The following is a 25,429-nucleotide window of genomic DNA, read 5'->3' on the forward strand; positions in this document are numbered from 1 at the left end:
TGTGTGTGTGTGTGTGTGTGTGTGTGTGTGTGTGTGTGTGTGTGTGTGTGTGTCATATTCCTTCAGGAAAAGACAGCTTGCATTTTTTTTTTCAGCCAAACACAAGGTTTATTAAAGATCTGCCACATTAGCCAGACACTTAAGGACTCTAAGAGTCTGTGAGGTATTGTCCAGATTCTAAGAATCTGAGCATCTTAAAGGAGACAAGATGGACCTTATATACAGAAATGATGCGGTTTAGAGGTTCAGGGATGCTGGGACCCCAAAATCACAACACATGGGTCCTGCCCGAAAGAATTTGACCCAAGCCTTCTTTCAGCCACACACAAGGTTTATTAGAACATTCATCATATTGGGCAGACTCTTAAGGAGTCTGAACATTATAAGAATCTGATCAGTGGCTAGATTATAAGAATCAGAGCCGTGGCTAGATTTTAAGAATCCCAGCCGACAGCTTGCATCTTATAAAGGACGTTAACACCCAATCAACAACAGGTTGGTTGAGACTTGAGGAATTTTAATGACATTGAAAATCAGGTGTTTTGACCTTATGAATAAACTTCTATTACAATTAAGATTCCACTTGAATTTTGAATGCAGTAGTGAGAGGGTATTGGCTTGTTTTTTCACTTCACTTCTAGTTTGTCTTTTCTTGCTGGTGCAAGGTTGGTCTGGAGCAGAAATCTTTTCAAGACTTGGCATTGAGTAGAAAGTATATGATGAAACCTGAATTTTTGTGTAGGAAAAAAAAAATTCAGCCTATAGTGACATACAGTAGTAAATAAATTTCAACTGAAGGAAGCTTGGGAAAAGCAGATTAAAAGATTTTTAAAGGAGCTTGAGTATAATAATAGTCACTCAAATTTATATAGGTCTTTAAGAGATAAATATGAACTAAAACTTCTTTTCAAAATAGCTAATTTTATTTTTCATCATGTTGTTCTTTAACCTATATGTAACAAATTTGCTATGAAGGATTACATTTGATTGCATCTTTTTTCATAATACACAATAATTATAACTGATTTCTTCTTTAGCATTTAATCCGAAGTAGTGGAAAATTAATTCTTCTTGATAAGCTGTTGATTCGGCTAAAAGAACGAGGCAACAGAGTTTTGATTTTCTCTCAAATGGTGCGGATGTTAGACATACTTGCAGAATATTTGAAGTATCGTCAATTCCCTTTTCAGGTAAGACTCACTTTAAACTTGAACTGTCATTATTATTGTTCCTAAATTTTAGTCTACTTTCCAAGAAAATTATACAAAATTATCTTTCAGACTTTTTAAAAAATGACATTAATATTCTGATCCTTTCAAAAGATCTCTTGCTTTTATCATTTTTATATTTCAACAACTGTCCTATTTTCTTTTTCTTTTTTATCTTTATTTCTGCTCATTCTTTACCTTTAGCCAAAGAACCATTATGTTCTTACAATTTTCCTACATTTTTTAAAGCTCTGTAAATGGCTTAAAGACATTCTGTAGGGATGGATCCAAATCCAAGGACACAATTAAATGATAGGCATATTCCAAGTAATAGTTTTAGATAAGAAAAGCAGAAGGTTAGGAATCTCAGGGCAAAATAAAAATATTTTCTCTGTTTAGAGGTCATTATTTAGAGACAGTTTTTCAAATACAGCATTCCTCATGAGGCTTATCATGCCAACATGATTTTGAAATAACATTGCTAATAACCAGATCATACTCTGAAATTCTTGAACCCTACTATAACACTGTTTGGCTCATCTCTTTTATATAATTGTTCCTGTGGAAGTTAACTAGCCCCTTTGAAGCTGTTCAGCAGTAGGTAGGGTTGGTATCAATGTGATAGATAGTTTAAAAAAAATGTAAAAGTTCTATGAAAGGTACCAGGGTGTTTTAAGTGTTTTTTAAATGCCTTATGTTAAGTTCATGAGTTTATAAGTGCCACAATAGTGGATGGTAGTATAGCAAAAGTAGACATAATCTCTCATAAAAGGGAATTCAATTCTGTAGATAATTATTTAGCACCTGCTTTGTGCAAGGTACCCTGGCCTTTGATAATTAGTGTAGGTCTAGTTTTGACCTACTAAAGTATGATCTTTGAATCTAAGAGAGATTCCGTAGTTGTAAACTTCTTGAAAATAAAATTTGTTTCCTTGAGAAAAAGTTCAAATTATCCCTGCCATCTTAATCCCAATTGGTGGTAACATGATTTAATGTAAAGAGTGTTGAACAAAGAATCATAGAATCTGCATTTAATATCATACTTTGCTACTGTTGTGACCCTGGACAAATCGCTTTAATGATTTAGACCTCAGTTTCCTTATTTGTAAATGAGGGTGGTGGGCCAGATCTGAGACATCTAACAGTACCTGAACCAGATTAAAATGTAATTGGGATATAAAATGTATTTAACGAAATAAATAAAAGTAAAATAGAACATAATGTTAATATATGATTTTCTAATTCACTGTGTAGTAGACAGGGTCCTTATGTATGATATATCACTCACCCCCATTCGAGTTTGACGCACGACTAGATAACCTTTAAGGTCCCTTCTGCCTCTAGATATGTAATTCTAAGCCTCTTTGAACTTAAACCAACTGTCAGTTGCTCATAAATTCAACTGAAAAGTTAGTATTTAGTGCCAACTCTGATAGTAAGTTAAGAGTAATTGGCAAAGTTAAAATCATGCAGAAAAATTTTTGGCAATCTTTTAAATTATTTTTAAAGAAGCTTGTTTCATCACTTATGTTACTTCCATATATGACTCCTAAAAGAAAGGACTTACGGTACTTATTATCCTCTAAACTCACTGAGAGAGATTAGAACTACCTCAGTTTTATTAATGAGCTTTGTATTTTCATTCACATTTACTTTATTTTGCAATTTTATTTCATGTTTCATATAGGAATTTTGACTAAATTATTGTTTTCCTGTTCATTATCTTTAACTGATGCTTTTGTCATTCCAGAGATTAGATGGTTCAATCAAAGGAGAATTAAGAAAACAAGCATTAGATCATTTTAATGCTGAAGGATCTGAGGTGTGAATTTGATTATTTTCTCCCATTTAAACATTTAATATATGTATATCTCTTTAGTAACCATGATGAATTATTATTGTAACTTTGAAATGTCTATATATTGGTCAATTTGATTAAGAAAATTATTCTTAAGTAGATTTCTCCTTTATTTTGACTGTCAAAGAATTTTTTTTTATTCCTGTGTTAGAAAGAGAACTGTGCATTAAAGTTTTTATAGAATAAGTTATGATAAGGGTAGCTAGATGTCACAGTGGATAGAGCTCCGGCCTTGGAGTCAGGAGGACCCAAGTTCAAATCTGGCCTCAAACATTTGACACTTACTAGCTATGTGACACTTACTAGCTATGTGTCACTTAACCCCAGTTGCCTCACCAAAAAACAAACAAAAGTAAGTTATAATGCAAAGTCATTTGCTGAAAAGTAAATTTGCTTTTGACATTTAAAATTTGCTAATTCCATGATATCACTAGTTTCCTCTCAGAGAATTAATATTGTTACATCATCTGTTTCTAATGACATTCAACTGTGATGGATTTAAAAGTGTCACTATTTTCTTTTATTTCTATAGGATTTTTGTTTCTTACTTTCCACAAGGGCTGGAGGACTAGGCATCAATTTAGCATCTGCTGACACTGTTGTTATATTTGATTCTGACTGGAACCCACAAAATGATCTTCAGGCACAAGCTAGAGCCCATAGAATTGGGCAGAAAAAACAGGTACAAATACATCACCAGTCTGAAATCCAATCTTCACATAGGGCTTTTTAAATTGATATTTGTTCGTTCTTTACTGTCTTTCATTTTTTAGGAAGATTGAATCTCACTATTAGGAAGGAGGGGCAGTTCTTGACTTGAGATCCACACATCCTTAGGGGTATCTGGTTAGATTTCAGGGAATCTGTGAACTTGGATGTCAAAAATTACATCTTTAATTTCAGTATAATCAATTTTCTTTATAATCCTACGTATTTTACTTAACGCATTTAATAATATAATACTGACAAGAGATTCACAGACTTCATTTGTCTGTCAGAAGACGTTCATGATTCATAAAAAAGGCTAAGAAACCCTGTTCTAATTGATGTATAACTGAATTTCCCCAAAGTTCAACCAGTGACTTGAGAGTAAAGCTAATATTTAAGAAGACCATACCTTTAAAAAGCCCTGTTGTTTGTACATAAAAACATGGGAATAATTTCACACTTTATACTTTATTTGGAAGAGATGCTGGAGTGGTTTGCCATTTCCTTCTCCAGCTCATTTTACAGATGAGGAACTGAGACAAAAAGAGTTAAGTGACTTGGCCAGGATCACGTAGCTGGTAAGTGGCCAGGTTTGAAGTCAGGAAGATGAGTCTTTCTGACTCGAGGCCGAGCACTCTATCTGCTGCTCTACCGAGGTGCCCTTTAGAAGCAGCATTGGACTGAAAGTAAGGGTACCAGGCTTAGCTCTTGGGAAAGCTTGGGCAAGTCACTCTTTTAGTCTCAGTTTACTTATGCGTAAAGTGAAGGGATTAGCTTAAATGATTTCTGTGGATGTTTCCATCTCTGAAGTTCTTTAATATTTTTGTGGCTGACTTCAAAATCTTTATTTATTGTCCCTTCTCTTCCAAGCTCCAGATTGGCATTTCCAGCTACCTACAAGACTTCTTCCTTTTACCTTAATCAACATGTCCAACAGTGAATTTATCCCCTTGTTCTCTGTTAACAACAGAAAATGCCTATCCTCTATGACATTTGTATTTTTGTACATTTTACTACCAGTTTTCTGTTCACTGGTTTGAAACCTTGAAATTAATATGTTTGGTTTAACATTTATTAAATGCCCACTATGTACAAAGCATTGTGTCTCTTCAAACTCTAAAGTTTTAATCATTTGCTACCGTCCAACCAGTCACCAAGTCTTATTAATTATACTCTCCAACTCTTATGCACAGTGTGCCATACACAGATTAAAGAATAAGTGAATGTTGAAGGTAGTGTCCAATCTCTCCATCCCATTCTTTCCATTTCCACAACAACCACCTGCTTCAGTCCTTTCTTATTTCTTATTTGGACCATTGCAATAGCTTATTAGCTGGTCTGCAGTCTTCTGATCACTTTCCCTTCAATACATTTTACATGTAGTCTGGCTGCAATCATGACAGCATCTTGCTCCAGAACTTTTAATGGTTCTCTGTTTCTGTGCACTAAAGTCTATACTCTCTAAAATCTGGTGCTATACTATATTACTATAGCTAAGCTGCCTTGAACCATGCTTTTTGCTTTTTTTTTTTTAGTTTATTCAATGTCCCCATATCCATGATGTTCTAATTCTCCCTTCCCTTTGTGAAAATCCTATTCATCTTTCATGGCCCATCCCAATTCCATCTCTTCTACTACCTTCTCCAGTCTTCTCAACCCAAGTGATTTTTCTCCACTATATTTCTTTAGTATTTTGATACCTACACTATGGTTATTTTTGTTGTGTTTTTGCAACTAAATTAAAACCTTCTTCAAGAAAAGAGGCTTTTCATCTTTGTATTCCCATAAGACAAACTATTGCATGTAACAGTAAACTATATTGGCAGTTGTACTCCCTAACATGCTTCTTTGTAACAGTAGTAACTTTCTTCATTTTATAATTTATATAAATTGAGGTGTACTTTTTTATATAGGTTAATATTTATCGTCTAGTTACAAAAGGATCAGTTGAAGAAGATATTCTTGAAAGAGCCAAAAAAAAGATGGTGCTTGATCATCTGGTAATTCAGAGAATGGACACAACTGGGAAGACTGTTCTACACACAGGTTCTGCTCCCTCAAGGTAAATGTTTTATAAGCAGAGAGTGTCTTGATAACATCAAACAGTTGAGCTAGATTCTGATTTTTACATAGATTTTCATGGATGTTTATAGTTATACACATAAATATTTAAAGAAGTGTTTTTACAATACTGAATTAACTTGTTTATGTGTAATTCATGGTTCCTTTTTTTCTGCTTTAGTTCTACACCTTTTAATAAGGAAGAATTATCGGCAATTTTAAAGTTTGGTGCTGAAGAACTTTTTAAAGAACCTGAAGGAGAAGAACAAGAGCCTCAGGTAAAGAGAATTTAACACACAGAATTTATGTGGGAGAAGATATGGCCACAATTAAGTTACCAAGATTAAAACATTCTTTCCATTTATAGGAAATGGATATTGATGAAATCCTGAAGAGAGCTGAAACTCATGAAAATGAACCAGGCCCATTAACTGTAGGAGATGAATTGCTTTCCCAGTTTAAGGTATATTTCTCATTTTTGAAGCATTTTTTTTTTAAAGAAACAATTTATATGAAAATTGAGTATCATTTGGAATAGTGGTAAGAACACAGTTAACAGAATTTGGGAGACCTGGTTTAGTTCTTATTTCTGTGTTAAGTGGAAGTGCTTATAAGGTGCCTACCATGCTGAGAGGAGATATATGCCATACATTGGTCAAACTGAGAGACCTAGTTTTCCGGGGAAAGGGAAGGCTTAGTTGGGGCTAGACATATAGAACATGATATCCATCTTTAAGTATTTGAAACTATCGCGTGGAAAAAAAAGATATTTATTCTGTCTTGAAGCAGAGAGCAGAATTAGTAGTGATCAGTTTTGAGATGGAGAACTTGGCTTGGTGTTTAAAAAAAAAAAGGCTAGTTCCTAATTATCAGAACTGTTAAAGAGTGAAATGTGTTGCTTTAGAAGGCAGTGAGATATATGACTCAGATCTTCTAGCATGAGCATATCTTTTTAGGTCTAGGTTAGACTAAATGATATCTGGAGACCTGAGATTCCATGATGGTGGGTAAATTATATAACATCAGTGGGCCTCATTTTCCTTATCAACTAATAGGCTGCTTTCATTCCCTCATAATTCTGGCATTTTGTGATTAAGATACATAGTTTTTCCTTTGTTATACTTTTTAAGTATTTTTTTTCTTTTCAACTTAGTCTGCTGGAAAATAAAAGTTAGTCTGTTGGAAAATAAAAGTATATAGCCTTCTTAAAGAAAATGTTTGTCTTATTATGGTAGACTAACAATCAATGTAGTTAGGTTGTATAAACATTTTCATGTATTATTAACTCTTTTGTTATTTTCCTAGTCATGTATATTAAGGGTATTAGTAAGAATTTTATTTGGAAACAAAATATAATAAATTCATTAAGTTTGAGGATAAGGTTTTTCTTGACTATATATTTTTCATTGTGGGCAATTTTTTAGCAGAATCTGATTCAGCCAGGTTAGTTCCAGTTTGCTAGCCACTGAAATAAAATTATTGCAGTTTATAAGGTTTCAAATAAGAGATTCAGAGGTGTCACTTTTTCCCTCAGACATCTTAAGTAAATTAAATCATGTAAAGTAGCAAATAGCTATTATTGTAGGCACACATCCCCTAAATGTCAGTGCCTGAGATACTGCAGGAGGTTTTTATAGGGTGACATATGCATCTAACCTTAAAAGAAAGTTAAGTGTAATTCTTTATATTTTTTTAAATTATATTTTATTTTTTCATTCAGCAAAAATTCATCTCACCCTCTCACCCTAATTGAGACAAAGGAAAAACAAAACCCTGTTACAAACAAGTATAGTTAAGCGAAGCAAATTTCCACATAGGCCATGTCCAAATATAGATGTGTGCAGAAAAGAGAGAGACAGAGAGAGTGTTTCTTTAACTGTTCACTTTTCCATCAGGAGATGGGTGGCATGTTTCATTTAGTAGGAATCATAGTTCATCATGTACATTTTTCAGAGTTTCTAATACTTTCAAAGTTGTTTGTCTTTACCAGTATTTTTGTCATGGTATAATTTGTTCACCTAGTTCTGATCATTTCACTCCACATCAGTTCATACAGTTCTTCCCAGGTTTCTCTAAAAAACATACTCTTCATCACTTTTTAAAGCACAGTAGTATTGTCTCATTTATTTACTGTAACTTCTTCAGTCATTTCCATTTTGCAGGAACCTCCCAAAATTCCCATGCTTTGCCACGTTGAAAAGAGCTATAAATATGTTTGTACATCTTTAGAGTCTGCTTTGCTTAGGATTAATTCTTTCTTTAATCTCCCCTCCCTCTAATTCCCCCTTTTCCTTTCTCCCCTTTGTTTCCTCTTAATTTGTAGAATGAAATGTTTTCTACACCCCACTCTGTATTCTTCCGCCTTTTGACAAGTTCAGATGACACTGAGGTTCAAGTAAAAGTCATTTTTCTCATCTCATCTCACTGTTTGTCTATTTGTGTACCCCTGATTATGTGAGATGATTTTCCCTAAACTTATCCCTCCCTTGTATATTCCTCTTCCTCTTCCTCTTCCTCCTCCTAAGATCATCAAGACAGAAAACCACTCCCAGGTCTTCTGTCTATATAGATTCCTTCTGTTACCCCTGATAGTGATAGATAGGTTCAGGGGCTATGTATATCGTCTCCCTATATTTGAATGTAAGTATTTTATCCTTGTTTTAGTCCTTTATGATTGTTATTCAAATTTACCTTTTTATTAAAGTTACTCTTATCACCTGTGTTTTGGGCTTCAAAGTTTCTACACAGCTCTAGTATTTTCATCAGGAATGCTTGAAATCTTCTATTTCATTTTTCCTCCACAGGATTATATTCAGTTATGCTGGGAAAATTTTTCTTGGTTATAACCTGTATCCTTTGCCTTCCAGGATATTGTATTCTAAGCTCTCCACTCCTTTGCACTGCTGACTGCTAAATCATGTGTGATTTTTGACTGTGCCCCCTCAGTACTTGATTTTTTTCTTTCTGGCTGCTTGCACTATTTTTATTTTGACGTGAAAGTTCTGGATTTTCACTTTAATGTTGTTGCTAATTTTCATTTTGGATTTGTTTTTGTTTTTGTTTTGTTGTTCAGGAGGTGACCAGTGAATTCTCTTCATTTATACTTTGGCCCCTGGTTCTAAGATCTGGGCAATTTTCTTTTAAGATTTCTTGAAAGATGATATGTAAGCTCATTTTTTTGGTCATGCATATAATCCAATGATTCTTAATTTTTTTTTCTCCTTGATCTGTTATCCAAGTCAGTTGTTTTTGCTTTGAAATATTTTACACTTCATTTTTTTTTCTAGTCTTTTGTTGTTCTTTTAATATTTTGTTTCAAGGGGTCACTGACTTCCATTTGGTTCATCTTAATTTTTAGGGAGATGGTTGGTTATTCCAAGCTGTTATTTGCCTTTCCAATTCTCTTTTCCATAACTTTCATTTCTTTTCTGTTTTTTCCCTCAAACAGTCATTTCTTTATTAAAAAAAATTTTAAATTCTCCATTTAACTCGTATTTCAAGTTGTCCAGAAATTCTAGTTGACTTTGTATCCAAGCTGTGTTTTTCTTTGAGACTTTCCTTGTAAATGTTTTCTGAGGGCATTGACTCTTGTGTTGACCTCAGGGAAAGTCAGACTAGAGACTTGGAGGCTTTCGGTGCTCCCAGGGCAAAGTCTGATTGCTGCCTCCTTGGTCTTATCTCTACAATTTGAATCTGAGCCATAGTGGACTGCTACTGGACACAGACACTGTCAGTCAACTGGGAAGCTGGGAAGGTTCAGAGTGACAGAATTATAAGTTTTTCTTTGGTCTGGGAATCCGGCCTTACTTTTCCTCTGGCAGATTTCAGATAGGGCTAGAAGCTAAAACTGAAATGCCAAGTTACACCACTGCTACTGGCTTCTGAACTTGCTTCTGGCTTACATCTCCCAAACAGGGGACCCTTTCTCAGTCCACCCTTCATCTTTGAACCAGAACTAAGCAGTGAACAATAAAGCTGACACATGGCACCTGTTACCATTTCAATGCTCTGGCATTGGTCTGGGGTTGACCTAAGGCCTCCTCTCCCTCTGGGACACAGCCTCTCCCTAGACTGGTCTTCTCTTGCATTGCTCCTGGTCAGACTCTATCTGTAGTCTGAACAGTGTTCTCTATCCTTCTCCCTATGTTCACCTGGGTTGGCAAAATGACTTTGACTCTTTTTTTTTTAGTTTCAATTTCCCTATTAAGATTTGATCTGGTGCATTTACTAGATTTGTTCAAAGGAATTTGAAAGGACTTCAGTGTATCACTTTCTGCTACTCTGCTTCTTGATTGTACCTCTCAAGTATTATTCCTTATACACAAAAAAAGCAGTTATTTTCATCAAAACATTTTAGTTTAGTTGTCACATCCTCATCTGTGTTGACTGCCTCTCCAATAATTTTAGTAGTATCCAACTGAAATTGATTTTTAAAGTGATCAAACCAATAAAGGCTTTCAGTAAAAAAATTCTTCACTGTTCACTTGATTTCAGTTGTCTTTCACTGACTTATTTAAATGTTAAGCTTTTGTCTGAATGGCTGCCCTGCTAAGATAAAATCTTCTTTTGATTGTGATCTTCAATTCATACAGTTAATGGATTGCTACTAGCAATCCACATGCTTTATTTCTAACATTATAATATTTCTTTTACTGGTAGTTATTTGCAAACCATAGAAAGCTAATGCAACTTTGCCTTTTTATTTTATTTTACTGTGTTTTATATAATATTTTGTATCATAGATTCAGGCATTCTGACATTGCATCTTATTTTAGAGTTACTATGACCATGTCCTACTTTTCAAGTACATATTTTTTTTGTTCTAATGTAATAACACACCTCATCATTTTTGCACTGGCATATTTTCATTTACTGTGTTTTTTTTTTTTCTTGTTCATTTTGATAAGAACTACTTTATTTTTATTCATTCATTCATTCATTCATTCGTTCATTCATTCATTTATTTATTTATTTAAACAATTTGGCTTCCATAGTTCTTTCTTTGGGTGTGGATAGCATTTTCCATCATGAGACTTTTGGAGATGTCTTAGATCCTTGTATTGCCAGGAAGGGTTAAGTTTATCAATATTAGTCATCACACAACATGGCTGTTATTGTGTACAATGTTCCCTTGGTTCTGCTTACTTCACTCAGCTTTCTAGGTTTTTCTGAAGTCAGTCTGTTCATCATTTCTTATAGCACAATAGTATTCCATCACATTCATATACCACAACTTGCTCAGCCATTCCCCAATTGATGGTCATCCTCTCAATTTCCAATTCTTTGCTACCACAAAAAGAGCTGCTGTGAATATTTTTGTACATGTAGATCTCTTTGGGATATAGCCCTAGAAGTGCTATTGCTGGGTCAAAGGGTATGCACATTTTTATAGCCCTTTGGGCGTAGTTCCAAATTGCTCTCCAAAATAGTTGGATCATTTCACAACTCCACCAACAATGCATTAGTGTTCCAATTTTCCCACATCTTCTCCAACATTTATCATTTTCCTGTTTTGTCATGTTGGCCATTCTGATAGGTATGATGTGGTACCTCAGAGTTGTTTTGATTTGCATTTCTCTAATCAACAGTGATTTAGAGCATTTTTTCATATGACTGTAGATGGCTTTAATTTCTTCATCTGAGAACTGTCTGTTCATAGATAAGGGCTACTTTAAAAAAAATTAGCACAACCATTGGCAATATGGTACACAGCAGGACATTATGTCCACACTAGACAATAAACAAGGGCAGGATGATGATATGTTAATTGAATTTTGGGTCATTTAAAATATAACCTGGTAACATTTTATAATTCACACTAAATTGAATTTTGCATTGTTTTAACTAACATTAATTATAACCTCGCTATAGCTAAGAGGTCATAAGCCTCTTGCATGCCACATGTTCCAGTATCTTGAGTTCAAATAGACACTCTTTTCATATCGAAATTCATCCGATGTTCCCTTGCTCACCTACCAAAACCTCCCCTTCCTTGGGAGCTTTGTCAAGGGGATAATTGATACCTGTCTTTACCTCTTGAGAGGCCTCTGCAGAGAGAGTACCTCATTTTTCTGTAAGGGCTGGATAAACACCTTTCCTCACATTCATCCAGAGGTAACAAGTTAACTAGGGATCCCTTCTCTTCCAGGTTCATATAGTAACAGTTTTTACAGGTTCACACATTCACTATTATCATGTAGTAACAATTTGACCTCCCTCATGCTATTAGAAAGCAAGACACCTTCCAAAAATACCATCCCTTAGTCTACCCCAGGCCTGTTGTTAAAAAGCATTGTCTCGATGAGAATGGAAGTCTGCCCGGGGAGGGGACCTGAGCTATTTTTCCAGAATATACAGAGTCCTGGGGCAGCTAGGTGGTGCAGTGGATTGAGCTACGGCCTTGGAGTCAGGAGGACCTGAGTTCAAATCCAGCCTCAGACACTTGACACTTACTAGCTGCCTGACCCTGGGCAAGTCACTTAACCCCATTGCCTCATCAAAAAGCAAAAAAACCAAAAACAGAGAATATACAGAGTCCTCAGAGGGGAGGGGAGGTTTAATAAATGATTATTAAATTGAAATCAACCAGTAATTTTTGTCCTGAGACTTTTTTTTTTTTAATTTTTGCTCTGATATATCATATTGTATAATAACAAAGATTTTGTCAAGGAGATTAAAGAAAAATAGAATCTTAGACCTTGAAGGGAATTTGGAGATTGCATAGTCAAGCCCCCTTATCTAATAGATTATAAAAGAGAAACCCAAAGAAGATAAGGTCAATTTATGATTATACTCATGGGGAAAACAATGTTTCCTTAATATTAAGGAGCTGTAATTATTATGTGATTTTTTTTTCAGTGATCTTTTAAAAATTCCCATTTTTATTAGGTAGCCAATTTTTCAAATATGGATGAAGATGATATTGAATTAGAACCTGAAAGAAATTCAAGAAATTGGGAGGAAATCATTCCAGAAGATCAAAGAAGAAGGCTAGAAGAAGAAGAAAGACAAAAGGAACTTGAAGAAATATATATGCTACCAAGGATGAGAAACTGTGCAAAACAGGTAGCCTTTTAATGTAAAATATGTTTATATTGGATATGGTAATAAGTCATACTTGGAATATCTTTTTGTGACTTGGAAATATTTATGAATTTTCTGATAACTAGATACAGAATGAAACATGTATATTTGTGCATGTACATGCAATTATTTCTAAGAGTATTATTATTTTGATTACTTAGAAATATTTGCCACCTTGACATTCCAGATTAGCTTCAATGGAAGTGAAGGCCGACGCAGCAGAAGTAGAAGATACTCTGGATCCGATAGTGATTCAATATCTGAAAGAAAAAGGCCAAAGAAACGTGGAAGACCAAGGACTATCCCACGAGAGAATATTAAAGGATTTAGTGATGCAGAAATTAGGCGGTAAGATTAAATAAAACCATTTTGCTTCAACTTGACATTATACAGGGTACAGCTAAAATAACATCAAACTCTCCCATCTTTCCAAAGGTCAAGTTCAACTTATGCAGGAATTGAATTTGTTAACTAAGATTTGTTTCACAAGCAGTTTTGTGGTTCTCTTCTGTCTGGTATTGGCCTTGCATTTCTTCCTATTTATGTACTATTAGGTTATTTAAAATGTTGAATACCTAACTTAATGTTTTTGGTCCCATAATGTAGCTAGCTTAAAAATTATTGCCATTTTGAGTAATAAAAGTATACATTGACACATCAGTTTTTTTCATCTTCTACTCTCTTTTTTTGGTAATCCATACCATTCTTAATATGTTGAAGAATCCAACTCTATTTTTATGAAGGGATAAATTACTTGCATATTTTTTCTATAAACACTGCAATGATTTTTTTTTTTAAGAACCATGTTAATTAAGATATTTGAATTGAGAGTAGCAATTGGGAAGTAAGGTCAGATAGCTATGCAGTATACAGTGGAATATCCCTTCAAATATGTTCATGTATGTGCAAATGCATTTCTTTAATGGTAGTGGGAAAATAACTGTCATTTTTGTTTATGTAATCTTTTTTTTGGATTTGAAGTTTGTAAAAATGTTATTCACTTCTGTATTTTCAGAGTTTCTATTTAATATTTCTATTAAAACCATTGTAACCTTTTTCTTTTAAATTATAGACATGCCATAAAGTTCTTCTCCACCAGAAAGCTTAAAGTGCTGCAGCTATTATTAAAGATGCTTTCATGCCTATTTGAGTGGTTGGAGCCTTTCTTTAGAAGAGGCATTTGACTCTTCTTCCTTTCCATAATCACTCATATGTTTTTGTTTTTAAATAAGATTTTTATTTTTCAGTATTGGTGTCACCTCATAACTTGGAATTTAAATCCTTGAGTAATTATCAGAATTCTTTACTTTCATCTTGACTGTATCAAGGGAGTGTTAATATGGTTGTCACCCACCCTGAATTCATTGACGCCTACATTTCCTATGACTTAATGTCTAGCTCTGAAACAATTTTTTGTCTTGTGAAAATAATAAAATAATTTCTGAAATAAATTTTAGCTTCTATTGTTTTATTTGTACTGGTTTCTAAAATTAGTATAAGACTGGGTTTTTAAATATGTGTATACTATGGATGGGGGGGCATTCTTTTTTTTTTTGCATTGTCCATTTAGTTTGTTCATGATAGCAATACTTTGATTTTTTCCATTAATAAGCATTTATGCCCACTATTTTCTATAACTTGATATATTTTTAATAATGAAGTTTAGTTGAGCACACATTTAAACAGCAATTATTTTCTGTTAGGTTTATCAAGAGTTACAAGAAATTTGGTGGTCCTCTGGAAAGGTAAATGCAATTATCCTTGAAGTAAAATTTACTATTTCCAAATAGATGATTGTATTTGTTTTGTTCAGAAAATTTGTGCTTATGTTTTAAATTTAGGTGCTTCATTTTCACTTATTTTGAAAAAAGCATTTTTAAAAGAACCTTTTCCCCACCATTGGGAAGACTAATGTATTTTAATTTCTAAAATTCATTCCAGGTCAAAATTCTGTGATTCTTTAGATACTTTAGTGCTATCCTTATTTGCATAAGTTTGCTATGCAAATCTTACGAACATTCAAACTGAAAAGCCTTTGGTTTTTCTGAGCTGGCCTGTTGACTTCAGTAATAGTCAGTGATTTGAATATTCTTTTCCCTTTTTTTAGCCAAACTACTGCTAAAAATTTAATTTTGGTCAAACTGTCCACTAAATGCAGGAAATTACGTATTGTATTCTGATGACATTTCTTTGTTCAGGTAAAACATTGCATTTTAATAGCTAATTTTCATTTGGTTCCAGAAAACCTATTTGAGTATTATTCATTTGAACAAACTGTTTGCATAGTATTTGTATTAATGTCTTATCTATTCTTGGGAATCAAAAATGATACAAGCTATCTGTCTTATTTGATTTATTAATTACCTTTTAAACTTTGTCATATTTATCAGAAATGTTAACTGTTTCTTATCAGTTCATTTAAAAATTGTCAGGTGGTTCATTATCTCCAGATTAGAAAAATGACATTTTAACAAGTGATAAAAATCTTAACCACCCCTTTAACTTTGAAGATATTATACTATACTACTATGCTAATGGGAAAACGATTTCCCATTAAATATTTCTATGGTTTATTTTATTCAGGTTGTGTAGACTAGAATTTATAGTAACTTAACCAGAGCTAGAATAGCCTGTTACACTTCTCTACTTTTTCTTGATCATTTATGTAAAACTCCTGTAAATTTTAAAGTTCTATATAAATGGCAGCTATTGATATAGTCCACAACCTATTGTAATATACCTGATAAATCTTTTGCTGATATTTTATTTCAGATTAGATGCAATTGCTCGAGATGCTGAATTAGTTGATAAGTCAGAGACAGACCTCAGACGACTAGGGGAGCTGGTGCATAATGGCTGTGTCAAAGCTTTAAAGGATAGTTCCTCTGGACAGGACCGAACAGGTACAATGTTAAAGTACTATTGGAGAATTCTTAAAAATGCAAAAAAAAAGAGTGTAGATATTGGATCACAATTCTTATTGAACTTTAATTGGAATAATACTAAGTACTCGGCATGTTTTCTTCAGAAAATTTAAAAAATCCCATTGTTCATTAAATGCTTTCTGCCATCAGAAGAAATTCATAGATTTTTGTTTCATTGATTAAATGAATCATTTATTTCATTGAATTTCACTGACCTATACATATTCGTTTGCCTAGTCCCTTATGAATGGCACACTTAAGAAATATCTACTTGGGTTCCTGTAAAATGGGGGAAAAGGAGAAATGGCTCACATTATGGTGATAAGAAGGAATGATGTCATTCATTGATATTATTCATACCAGTGCTAACTTCTGTTACAGGTGCCTCAAATTGCCCAACGTGTTCTTAAGAGGCTAACTTTTGCTTTTGTTTAAGTTTTAATTTTAATTTTAATTTTTAATTTGTTTTAAGTTTAATCTTTAATTCTTAGCACAAGACCAGCCCTCCTCCTTTTTTGTTCATACAGTGTTTTGATGACACCTACTTCTTTACGATTCTTTATTTGTTACATGTTGCAACTTGCTTATACATACCATGTGCCTCTCCTTTGCCCTGCATGATACACATTTAATTCTTTGGAGACTACTATTACATAATCCACAAATCATAGAATAATAATTGTCAAATATTTATATTAAAAAGTTAGGCTTTAATTTCAGAAAGAAGTTTGGAGTCATTAAAGGTGAAAAGGACCCACCTTTTCAATATTGAATCTCTTTCATCTGTTTGCAGTGTCTGTCCAAAGCATATATGCCAGTGAATGCCAGCTATATAGACTGTCCATTTAACTGCATGTCATAGCCTGGACAATATGTATTTTTTTTGGCAAGGCAATTGGGGATAAGTGATTTGCCCAGGGTCACACGGCTAATAAGTGTCAGGTGTCTAGTCTGAGACCAAATTTGAACTCAGGACTCCAAATTTGAAGGCCGGTGCTCTATCTACTGTGCCACCCTCCTTCCTTCCCTCCCCCCGAAGTATTCTGGATCTATTTGATTTTTCCTGTTTAGTTTTAGAACTTATCAAGGAGATCTTATGATGATGCAACCAGTGAAAAGTAATCTCCCAGTAGGAGCTTCTGCAAGACCATTAGGGAATTTATATAGATTTAAAATAACCAGTTTTGAATTTATAAGTTTTCTTGTACTATAGAAATGACTGAATTAAGTAATGTTATATTATTGGGCTCTCCAGGGCTCAAAGTTATCCCCAACGTATTTCCTAGATTCTCTCTATTAGTCTTAACAAAAGAAAGAGTTACTGCTCTTGGGTGGCAGGAAAGACAAAAGCAGAGCATGAAGCAGGCTGCATGATATTGAGAGAGAGCTGTTGATAGAAATGCTAAATATTGCATATTCTGACAGTTGTCATGTGCTAACAGATAAGGTTTCACTAAGTGGTAGTTTTGCTTAATGATTTTTTTGTTTTTTTGTTATATGAAGAAAGTTCTTTGGGTGGTGTTGATGGTAGTATACAGTTTTGACTGGGGTTAAAGAAAAAAAAAAGGCATCCAGAAAATTTAAAGAAAAGAAAATGGTTATAAGAATTATTCATCTGATCCCATCCTTTAGTGTTGATGAAATTGGTCATCACTTACTTAAATATGTTAAAGATGTCTGGGAGTGAGTTTAGATTAGTTACGCATCATTCCATTTAAACGATTTGAAATGCAAATGTACTAAATACTGAATGATTTTATTGCAAATTAATTTTTTTGTGGGGGGGGAAATTCAAGCATGGAAGCATGGAAAAAGGCTATTTCAGTGGATGTAATCTTGTCTTTTTTGATGCACAAAATAGTTTAAACAAATTTTTGAATGACATTTTCTGTCTGTGAGGCAATTTAAACAAAATAGCAAAAAAGTAGATGGTTCGATTAAATGAAATAAACTGTATAACCTGTGATTTAAAATTAAACTTACAGGATTATTGCAAAACAATAGAGCAGGCCAGTTTATTTCTTTACATGTAGTATTGTTTAACTAGAAAATGACTTCTGTGTGAAACTGATTAAATGAGGTTTTGAGAAATTTTTTTTCTCTGTATTACAGGACTCTTGCTATTTGAACACAGACCTTTTATGACAGAACCTTGTAAGGAAACACCTACTGGTTCTTTTTTTTTTTTTTTTGGTAACTTTGTTTTATTCCATTAATAGGAATTTAATTTCCCTCTCTCCTCCTGTTGAGATAAAAAAAAAAACAATTTCCCAAATTTGCCAAGTCTAAAAATGTATGTTTCATTCTCTGTCAATTAGTATTTCTTAAGTGCCTACTATGTGCCAGGCACTGTTCTAAGCATTGGGAATACAAAGAAAAGCAGAAGATAAGTCTACAAAGAGTTCAGTCAAATGGTGCAGACAACAAGAAAAATATGTGCAAAGACACTATATACAGAATAAATGGAAAATAATGAATAGAGTAAAGGCACTTGAATTAAGAGATTTGAGAAAGGCTTCCTGTAGAAAGTGATATTTTAGTTGAGATTAAAAGAAAAGAAGCTAGGAGGTGGCTTTGAATGCTAAACAGTGGATTTTGTATTTGATCCTGGAGATGATAGGGGGCCACTGGACTTTATATACTCATGTGAAGGTGATATGATCAGACCTGAGTTTTAGAAAAATCACTTTGGTGGCTGAATGGAGGGTAATCTAGAGTCGGGGAGAGACATGTAGCAGGCAGACCCACTAACAGGCTGTTGCACTAGTCCAGGCCTGAGGTGTTGAGGGCATGTACCATGGTAGTGGTGTTATCAGGGGAGGATAAAAAGGGATATTATGGGAAGATATTCCAAAGGTGAAATAAACAGGCTTTTGCAACAGATTGGATATTGGAGGGAGAGAGAGTGAAGGGTTGAGAATGATGTCTAGGTTGCAAGCCTGGGGACTGGGATGATGGTGGTGCTTTCATTCTGTATCACCTCTCTGTTTATAGTAGTTTTTATCATCAGTCCTCTGTAATTATGATTGTTCATTGAATTGTACAAAGTTCTTAAGTATTTCAAAGTTGTTTGTCTTTGTGGTGTTGCTTTTATGTAAGTTATTTTTTCCAGTTCTTCTTGCTTAATTTTGCATCAGTTCATACATGTCTTCTGGTTTCTCTGAAATCAATCTTTTGTAATTTTGTAATGGTATAATAGTACCCCATTGTATTAATTTACCATAACTTGTTCTTTTGAGTATGTTATCTTTATATTGCTATACTTTGTATCCTGTAAAGTTGTTATATATTATCATATTATGTCATACATAATTACATCATAAAAATTTATGTTTTTTAAGGTGGTAGACTTGGAAAAGTGAAGGGTCCAACATTCCGAATATCAGGAGTGCAAGTGAATGCCAAACTAGTCATCTCTCATGAAGAAGAATTAGTGCCATTGCACAAATCGATTCCTTCAGATCCAGAAGAAAGGAAACAGTGAGTGTTTCCCCCATTTAAATTTTTTTTGATAATTAATAGTTTGTATATGTGTTATATCTGGTTTTCACAATGATATGTCTTAGGTAGTTTTAAAATTGAAATAAGGCATTTTTTAATGGAGACAATAATCTTGAAAAATTCCTTTTATATATAAAAATAAAACAAAATGACTTAATAGGGTAATTAATTTTCTTGTTAGGTATACCATCCCATGCCACACAAAGGCAGCTCACTTTGATATAGACTGGGGCAAAGAAGATGATTCCAATCTATTAATTGGTATCTATGAATATGGGTATGGCAGCTGGGAAATGATTAAAATGGATCCTGACCTTAGTTTAACACACAAGGTATGTATGTTTCAACATTCTCAATTCACATTTTGGGTTTTTCTTTGGTATTAATGTAACCCTTACCTCTTTGAATTGAAGCTTTAGATAAGGATTCAGGACATCTACATTCTAGTCCTTTCCTTGTAAAGAAGCTAGATGTATAGCGGTTATGAGACACTTTGATTTTGTGCATTTCTGGGCATATCCCTTGACTTTTCTCAGCCTAAATTTCCTCATCTGTAAAATGGGGATAATTGAGTACCTACCTCCTAAAACAGGATATGGTCACAAACAAGCCTTACTGAATCCAAGGCCATTATAGTATCCTACTCCATGACATGCCCAATACCTAAGTTCTCTCCAGTTCAAAAATTCTCCTTTTTGTGGCAAATTCAAGGCAGGAATACTTAACCTTTTTATAAGTCAGTGACCCCTTTGGCATTCCAATAAAGGTTATAGACTTCTCAGAATGTTTTTAAATGCATGAAATTGAATACATGGCCTTATAGGAAGCCAATCATATTAAATATAGTTATCAGATTTTTAAAAATTCTACATGCCCAAAGAATCCCTTACTCTTAATACATTTTTAAAAATTTTAGATGACTAAACTCTAAAAATGGGTTTTTGATAAATGCTTCTGTTTTCTAATGCCATAAAAAGTTTTTGACATTTTCTTTAAAAGTTCAGAATAATTATTTAAAACATTAAGTGCTTTAAAATTTTAGGTTACTTTAATCTTTCTATATAGCAAGGGCTAAAAGCAAAATTGGTCCTAATGAAAGGAAGCAAATTTGATCTCACAGGTATCATTGATATTTGTGGATAGGGATGAGACCTATGACTAAAATATGACTCTAAGAATGTATACATCATTCAAAAGAAAGAATAGCCAAAAAATGGGACATCGTAGCATTATATGTTAGGAAGATACGTTCATGAGAGGAAAATCAGAAGCCAGAGCTGGGAATAGTGTAGTGGAGAATATCTCGGGTAAAAGATCAGTAAAGGCAAACACAGAACCAATATTGTCATTAGAGTAGACTTCTCTTTTCTCTGCCAGTGGTTTGGATAAAACACGGATCGCATGTTTACCAGATGTACAAATGACATAAATATGGGAAAATTAACTTGGTTATCAGAGTTAGGATCCAAGAATACCTCCACAGGTTGAGCTGGGTAAGATGTAATTTAATGGAAATAAATATGAAGTCTTCCAGTTGGGTTAAAAAATTCATCTTACAAATACATAAGTTGAGGGAGACATGATTAGAAAGTAGTTTGAAAAAGATCAGAGACCATTAGTAGATTACAAACTCAATATGAGTCAACAGGTTGTGACTTGGCATCTTTAAATTAAAAAAAAAAGAAGAAAGAAATATAGCTGAATTCCCTACCTTGATTAAACACATTACTAGATTTCTAGTCACAGAGGATCAAAAACTAGGAAGTCAGAGGCATAATACCTAGCAATAAGGAGATGATAGTACTAGTACCCTTTGTACTGGTGTGACCGCATCTGGAATATTGTGTTCAGTTTTGAGCATTTTGCATTTTAGGAAAGGGGGAGGAATGATAGCTGTACTCAAGTATTTAAAGAGGGATTAGACTTATTCTTACTAGCCCCTCGGAGCAAAAATAGGTAGATTTTGGGAAGAGTTAGATTTATGTTTGGGGTAAGGAAAAAGCTTTCTAACAGAATTATCTAATATCGTTTTATTTTGAATTGTCAGAGAGGGAAAAACTTAAAGGTTTTTAAATTTGTATTAAAGTTAGTCTTTATCAAAGAAAATAAATGTTCATAAAGTTATTTACTAAATCCCTATTATAAAGCTCTCTGCAAAGTTCATGCTGTGAAATCTCCATATAGGTAATGTCATTTATCACGATGTTTAGGAGGCTATACTTAATGTGTGGTCACTGCGTAGTGTAATAATTAAACTTGTTTATATACAATCTGAAAATTTATAGTGAATTCTGCTTTATCTTATAGTATTGCATCAAGTGTCCAGTTAAAAGCCCTTCTATGACTGGAGGGAAAAAAAAGGAATTTCACAATAGTTCTCTCCTCCTTTACTGGTTTAAACCATTGATCTCTTCCCATTTTGAAGAGTCTTTAGAAAAGTAGTATAATTCTATCTTTGAGGAAATTCTTTTTGTTATGTTATTTAATGCTTTATATTCCTTGAGAATTCATTCCCATGAAACAGTCAGGAACTTTCCTATTCTGTGGAAAAGGGTCAAAGCAGATTTTACAAATCATATTTTTTTAAACTTCTTATAAGTAATGTTGCTGCATAGAAAACCAAATGAGTTTTTGGTAATCATTAAAGAACTACATACATGTTGGCTATTATTATTATTACTGCTGTTATTATTAATGATTCAATATGATGAGACTTTAAAAGTTAGTTACTTTTCAGATTCTACCAGATGATCCTGATAAAAAACCCCAAGCAAAGCAGTTGCAGACCCGAGCAGACTACCTCATTAAATTACTTAATAAAGATCTGGCAAAAAAAGAAGCCCAGAGACTTTCTGGTGCAGTAAGTACAATTCATTTACTATTGGGTTTCTCTAAATTTGATAAAAAATTTTATTATCTGAAGAGTAATTTTTCCTACTTTTCTCATTTTTGTTCCTTCATTTTTAATATCTCACTTCCATCATGAATCCTAGGACAAAAAAATAGCAGAAATAGGATACCATATAGCTGACTCCTTTTTTGGTGGATGTTGTGGTAGAATGAGAAGGCAAAAGTTTACGTTTAGAGAAATGATGGAGATTGGAAGAAGGGAGCTTGTGGGAGCACCGCAGAGGAAAATTTAGGCAGGAGGTCATGAAGGTATTGGTCCTAGAGGTGGGATAGGATTACTAAAAGAGAGGTAGGAAAATAAACTATGGACTTTTAAGTTTTGTGCAAGACTATAGGGGCAACAATTGGAAGTTCATGAAATTTGGAATCATTTTCACTGTTACTTTTGATACATGCCCTGGGGAAAAAAGTATTCCTAACTTCAACTCTGAGTATAGAAACAATTACTATTAGTATTTATAGTTTAGATTTGGAGAGTTATTATTGAATTCCACATAATTTATTTGTTGACCTCCATTATCTTTGTGGATTTGTTTTTATGATTGCTAATTGCTTGTCACTAAAAAAATTAAAAGTGGCCGTAAATATTTGTGATATCTCACCATTTTAAATTTAGTAATGAATTACGTTCTGCAAAATGGAATCTAGAGTTAATTAGTATAAAAGTGAAATCCTTATTTTTAGGGAAATTCGAAGAGGAGGAAAATAAGGACTAAGAAGAATAAAATAGTGAAGTCTGTTAAAACGAGAGAAGAAATAAGGAGTGATTCTTCTCCATTGCCCTCAGACAAATCTGATGAGGATGATGACAAGGTGAGAATATTTTTTAAAATGATTGATTTTTTTTTTTTGCTCTTTTAAAGATACTTGATGAGTCTCTTATTGATTTAAATTAATAACTTGAGTTAAGTCATCTGCCATAGTTTTCCCACACGGAAATTCTCTTTATGATTCGTATTTCATGGCTCAACTTATGCAAAGTTCTACTCATCACTAAAGTCCTTTCTTTCAAATATTTGCCATTTGAATTCTTTTCCTTCCTAGTTCATTATGAATATTTGATGGGGCTGCTTGCCTTCATTTTATTACAAGAAAAGCTTGCATGTACCAACAGGATTTGAAGTCCTTTTATTCAGATTCCATATTCATGCAAGTGCCCCTTATTGTAGAAGGGATTATTAATTTTTCATTAGTTAGCTATTGCTGAGACTTGGTTAGTAATATGGTGCAAATTTTGCACTTTGCAGGATGAGATCACTTCTGTGAAACATCCAAATAGAAAAGTAAAAGCAGAAAAAGACAGTGAAGAAAAATCTGAGCCAGATGTTTGTGTAAAGAAGGAACAAGAAGAAAAAAGGGAAGCAAAAGAAAAGGAAAATAAGAGAGAACTTAAAAGGGAGAGAAAAGAAAAGGAGGATAAGAAAGATATAAAGGAAAAAGATATTAAAGAAAAAAGAGAAAGCAAAATAAAAGAAGCTATGCAGAAAGACAAAGACATAAAGGAAGAAAAGGTATGACAATCACATTATGCAACTTTAAAATATGGAAAATTGAATAAAATATTCACATCTGGGGAAGAAACACTGTCCAACAATTCCTCCAATATTTTAGTTATGTTGAAAACCTTTCCCTTAAAGACCTTATTATTTCTACCTCCAGCAGAGAAGAACAACAGTTTGGAAACAAATTGATAATATGTCCTTAATAATATAAAAATAATATATGTGTAGTACTTTTTAGCTAAAACACTTTGCATACATTGTCTCATTTTAAACCTCACAATAGTCCTATTGGGTAGGTAATACAAGAATTACTAGTGAGTATATTATTATCCTGTTTTTTAGTGAGGTTAAGTGACTTACCAAAGGTCACTTAATGTAGAAAGAAATTACAGGAAGTTTACACATTTTCTTCATTTTTCATTTCCCCAATTAAATTTGGCGAAGGTAGGATTTTAAGAAATTTAGTAAGGATAAGTACTATTGAGTCTAAAGTTTAGAAAGGTACATTTTTTGCTATAGTCAGTTTTCTAGAATTATTTTGTTTTTTTTTCCTCTTAGCTCAGTGAAACCAAATCTGATAGCAAAGAAAAATCTAAGAAATCCACACTTTCAGACGCTCCAGTTCATATCACTGCAAGTGGTGAACCAGTTTCTATATCTGAGGATTCTGAGGAGCTGGACCAGAAGACATTCAGTGTTGTAAGTAATAGGCTTTCTCTCAGCATTGAGTTATTTTAATATTATTTCATTTGACACTATATTTTTATAATTTAGGTCTCTGTAGTTTGCAGATTAAAAAAACCATATTAGAATTAAATTGAATAATGCTGTAATTCACATTGATTCCCATCATAATGGCATTTATAACATTTACAGAAAGTTTTTTTATAGGTCACTTTCAGTAAGGACATGGAATATATTTTATTAAATTGTCCCCTAATTCTAAGGTCTTATGTTTCTTAATTATATCATTTGTCCTCTAAAATAGTCTAATACCTCACTTAAAATATCGTTTATTGTAGATGGAATTCAAGATAAAAAAGAGTACATCTTGGATTGCTCCCTAAGGGAATTTAGTTAGTTGCCTTACCCATAAGACAATCTGGGACATGGCCTCTGAAGATAGCTCTCATGAGGATTCATTGTGCTCTGCTATCTAAATATGTACTGTCATGTCAAACAAGACTGCTTTGACATAAATGTTGTGAAATTATGAGATCATGAAGGAAACAAAAGAAGTCTACATGCTGTAAAAAGCAAGGAACTAATGAACCTAAGGGTTTGATGGATATTGTCTCTCAGTGATTTTTTTAGCTCTCTTGTGTTCAGCTATCATCTCTGGAACTTCAAAGTCTAGAGATCCATTTCCTTTCACTTCAGCCAGCCAATATTTATTAAGTACCTGCTATGTGTTAGTCACTGGCCTTTCTATTTACACTGCAACCACCCTAGGCCAGGCTTCCTTCACTTCCCACCTGGACTGTTGCAATAGCCTCATAATTGGTCCCCGTGATGCAGTTTTCTTCCCTCTGCAATTCATTCTCCACACAGCTCTCATAGTTATATTCCTAAAGTGTCTGATTATGTCACTCCTGATCAAGAAGCTTCGTGTTCCCAGCACTGCACACTCCACACACACAACACACACACACACACACACATACATCTCGGTTC

The 25,429-nt window shown here is 33.6% G+C and overlaps 1 protein-coding gene across 4 annotated transcripts in view; it reads left to right on the forward strand.

The window, feature by feature from the left end:
- LOC114034244 (chromodomain-helicase-DNA-binding protein 1-like) overlaps positions 1-25,429 on the forward strand; it is a 118,395-nt gene that overhangs the window by 68,565 nt on the left and 24,401 nt on the right. The window contains exons 17-33 of one of the 4 annotated variants that reach the window (XM_027849840.1): positions 1,038-1,190; positions 2,959-3,030; positions 3,599-3,748; positions 5,688-5,836; positions 6,017-6,113; positions 6,203-6,298; positions 12,724-12,900; positions 13,106-13,266; positions 14,622-14,663; positions 15,691-15,821; positions 17,955-17,996; positions 19,184-19,322; positions 19,525-19,675; positions 22,081-22,203; positions 22,938-23,066; positions 23,501-23,764; positions 24,314-24,454. In XM_027849840.1, the coding sequence (XP_027705641.1) occupies positions 1,038-1,190; positions 2,959-3,030; positions 3,599-3,748; positions 5,688-5,836; positions 6,017-6,113; positions 6,203-6,298; positions 12,724-12,900; positions 13,106-13,266; positions 14,622-14,663; positions 15,691-15,821; positions 17,955-17,996; positions 19,184-19,322; positions 19,525-19,675; positions 22,081-22,203; positions 22,938-23,066; positions 23,501-23,764; positions 24,314-24,454 (2,217 nt within the window). The remainder of the gene's footprint in view (positions 1-1,037; positions 1,191-2,958; positions 3,031-3,598; positions 3,749-5,687; positions 5,837-6,016; positions 6,114-6,202; positions 6,299-12,723; positions 12,901-13,105; positions 13,267-14,621; positions 14,664-15,690; positions 15,822-17,954; positions 17,997-19,183; positions 19,323-19,524; positions 19,676-22,080; positions 22,204-22,937; positions 23,067-23,500; positions 23,765-24,313; positions 24,455-25,429) is intronic. The other 3 variants (XM_027849843.1, XM_027849842.1, XM_027849844.1) reach the window with 3 other exon arrangements.

Source organism: Vombatus ursinus, unplaced genomic scaffold (genome assembly GCF_900497805.2).
Source record: "Vombatus ursinus unplaced genomic scaffold, bare-nosed wombat genome assembly UNPS02008685.1, whole genome shotgun sequence".
Classification (NCBI taxonomy): Eukaryota; Metazoa; Chordata; class Mammalia; order Diprotodontia; family Vombatidae; genus Vombatus; species Vombatus ursinus.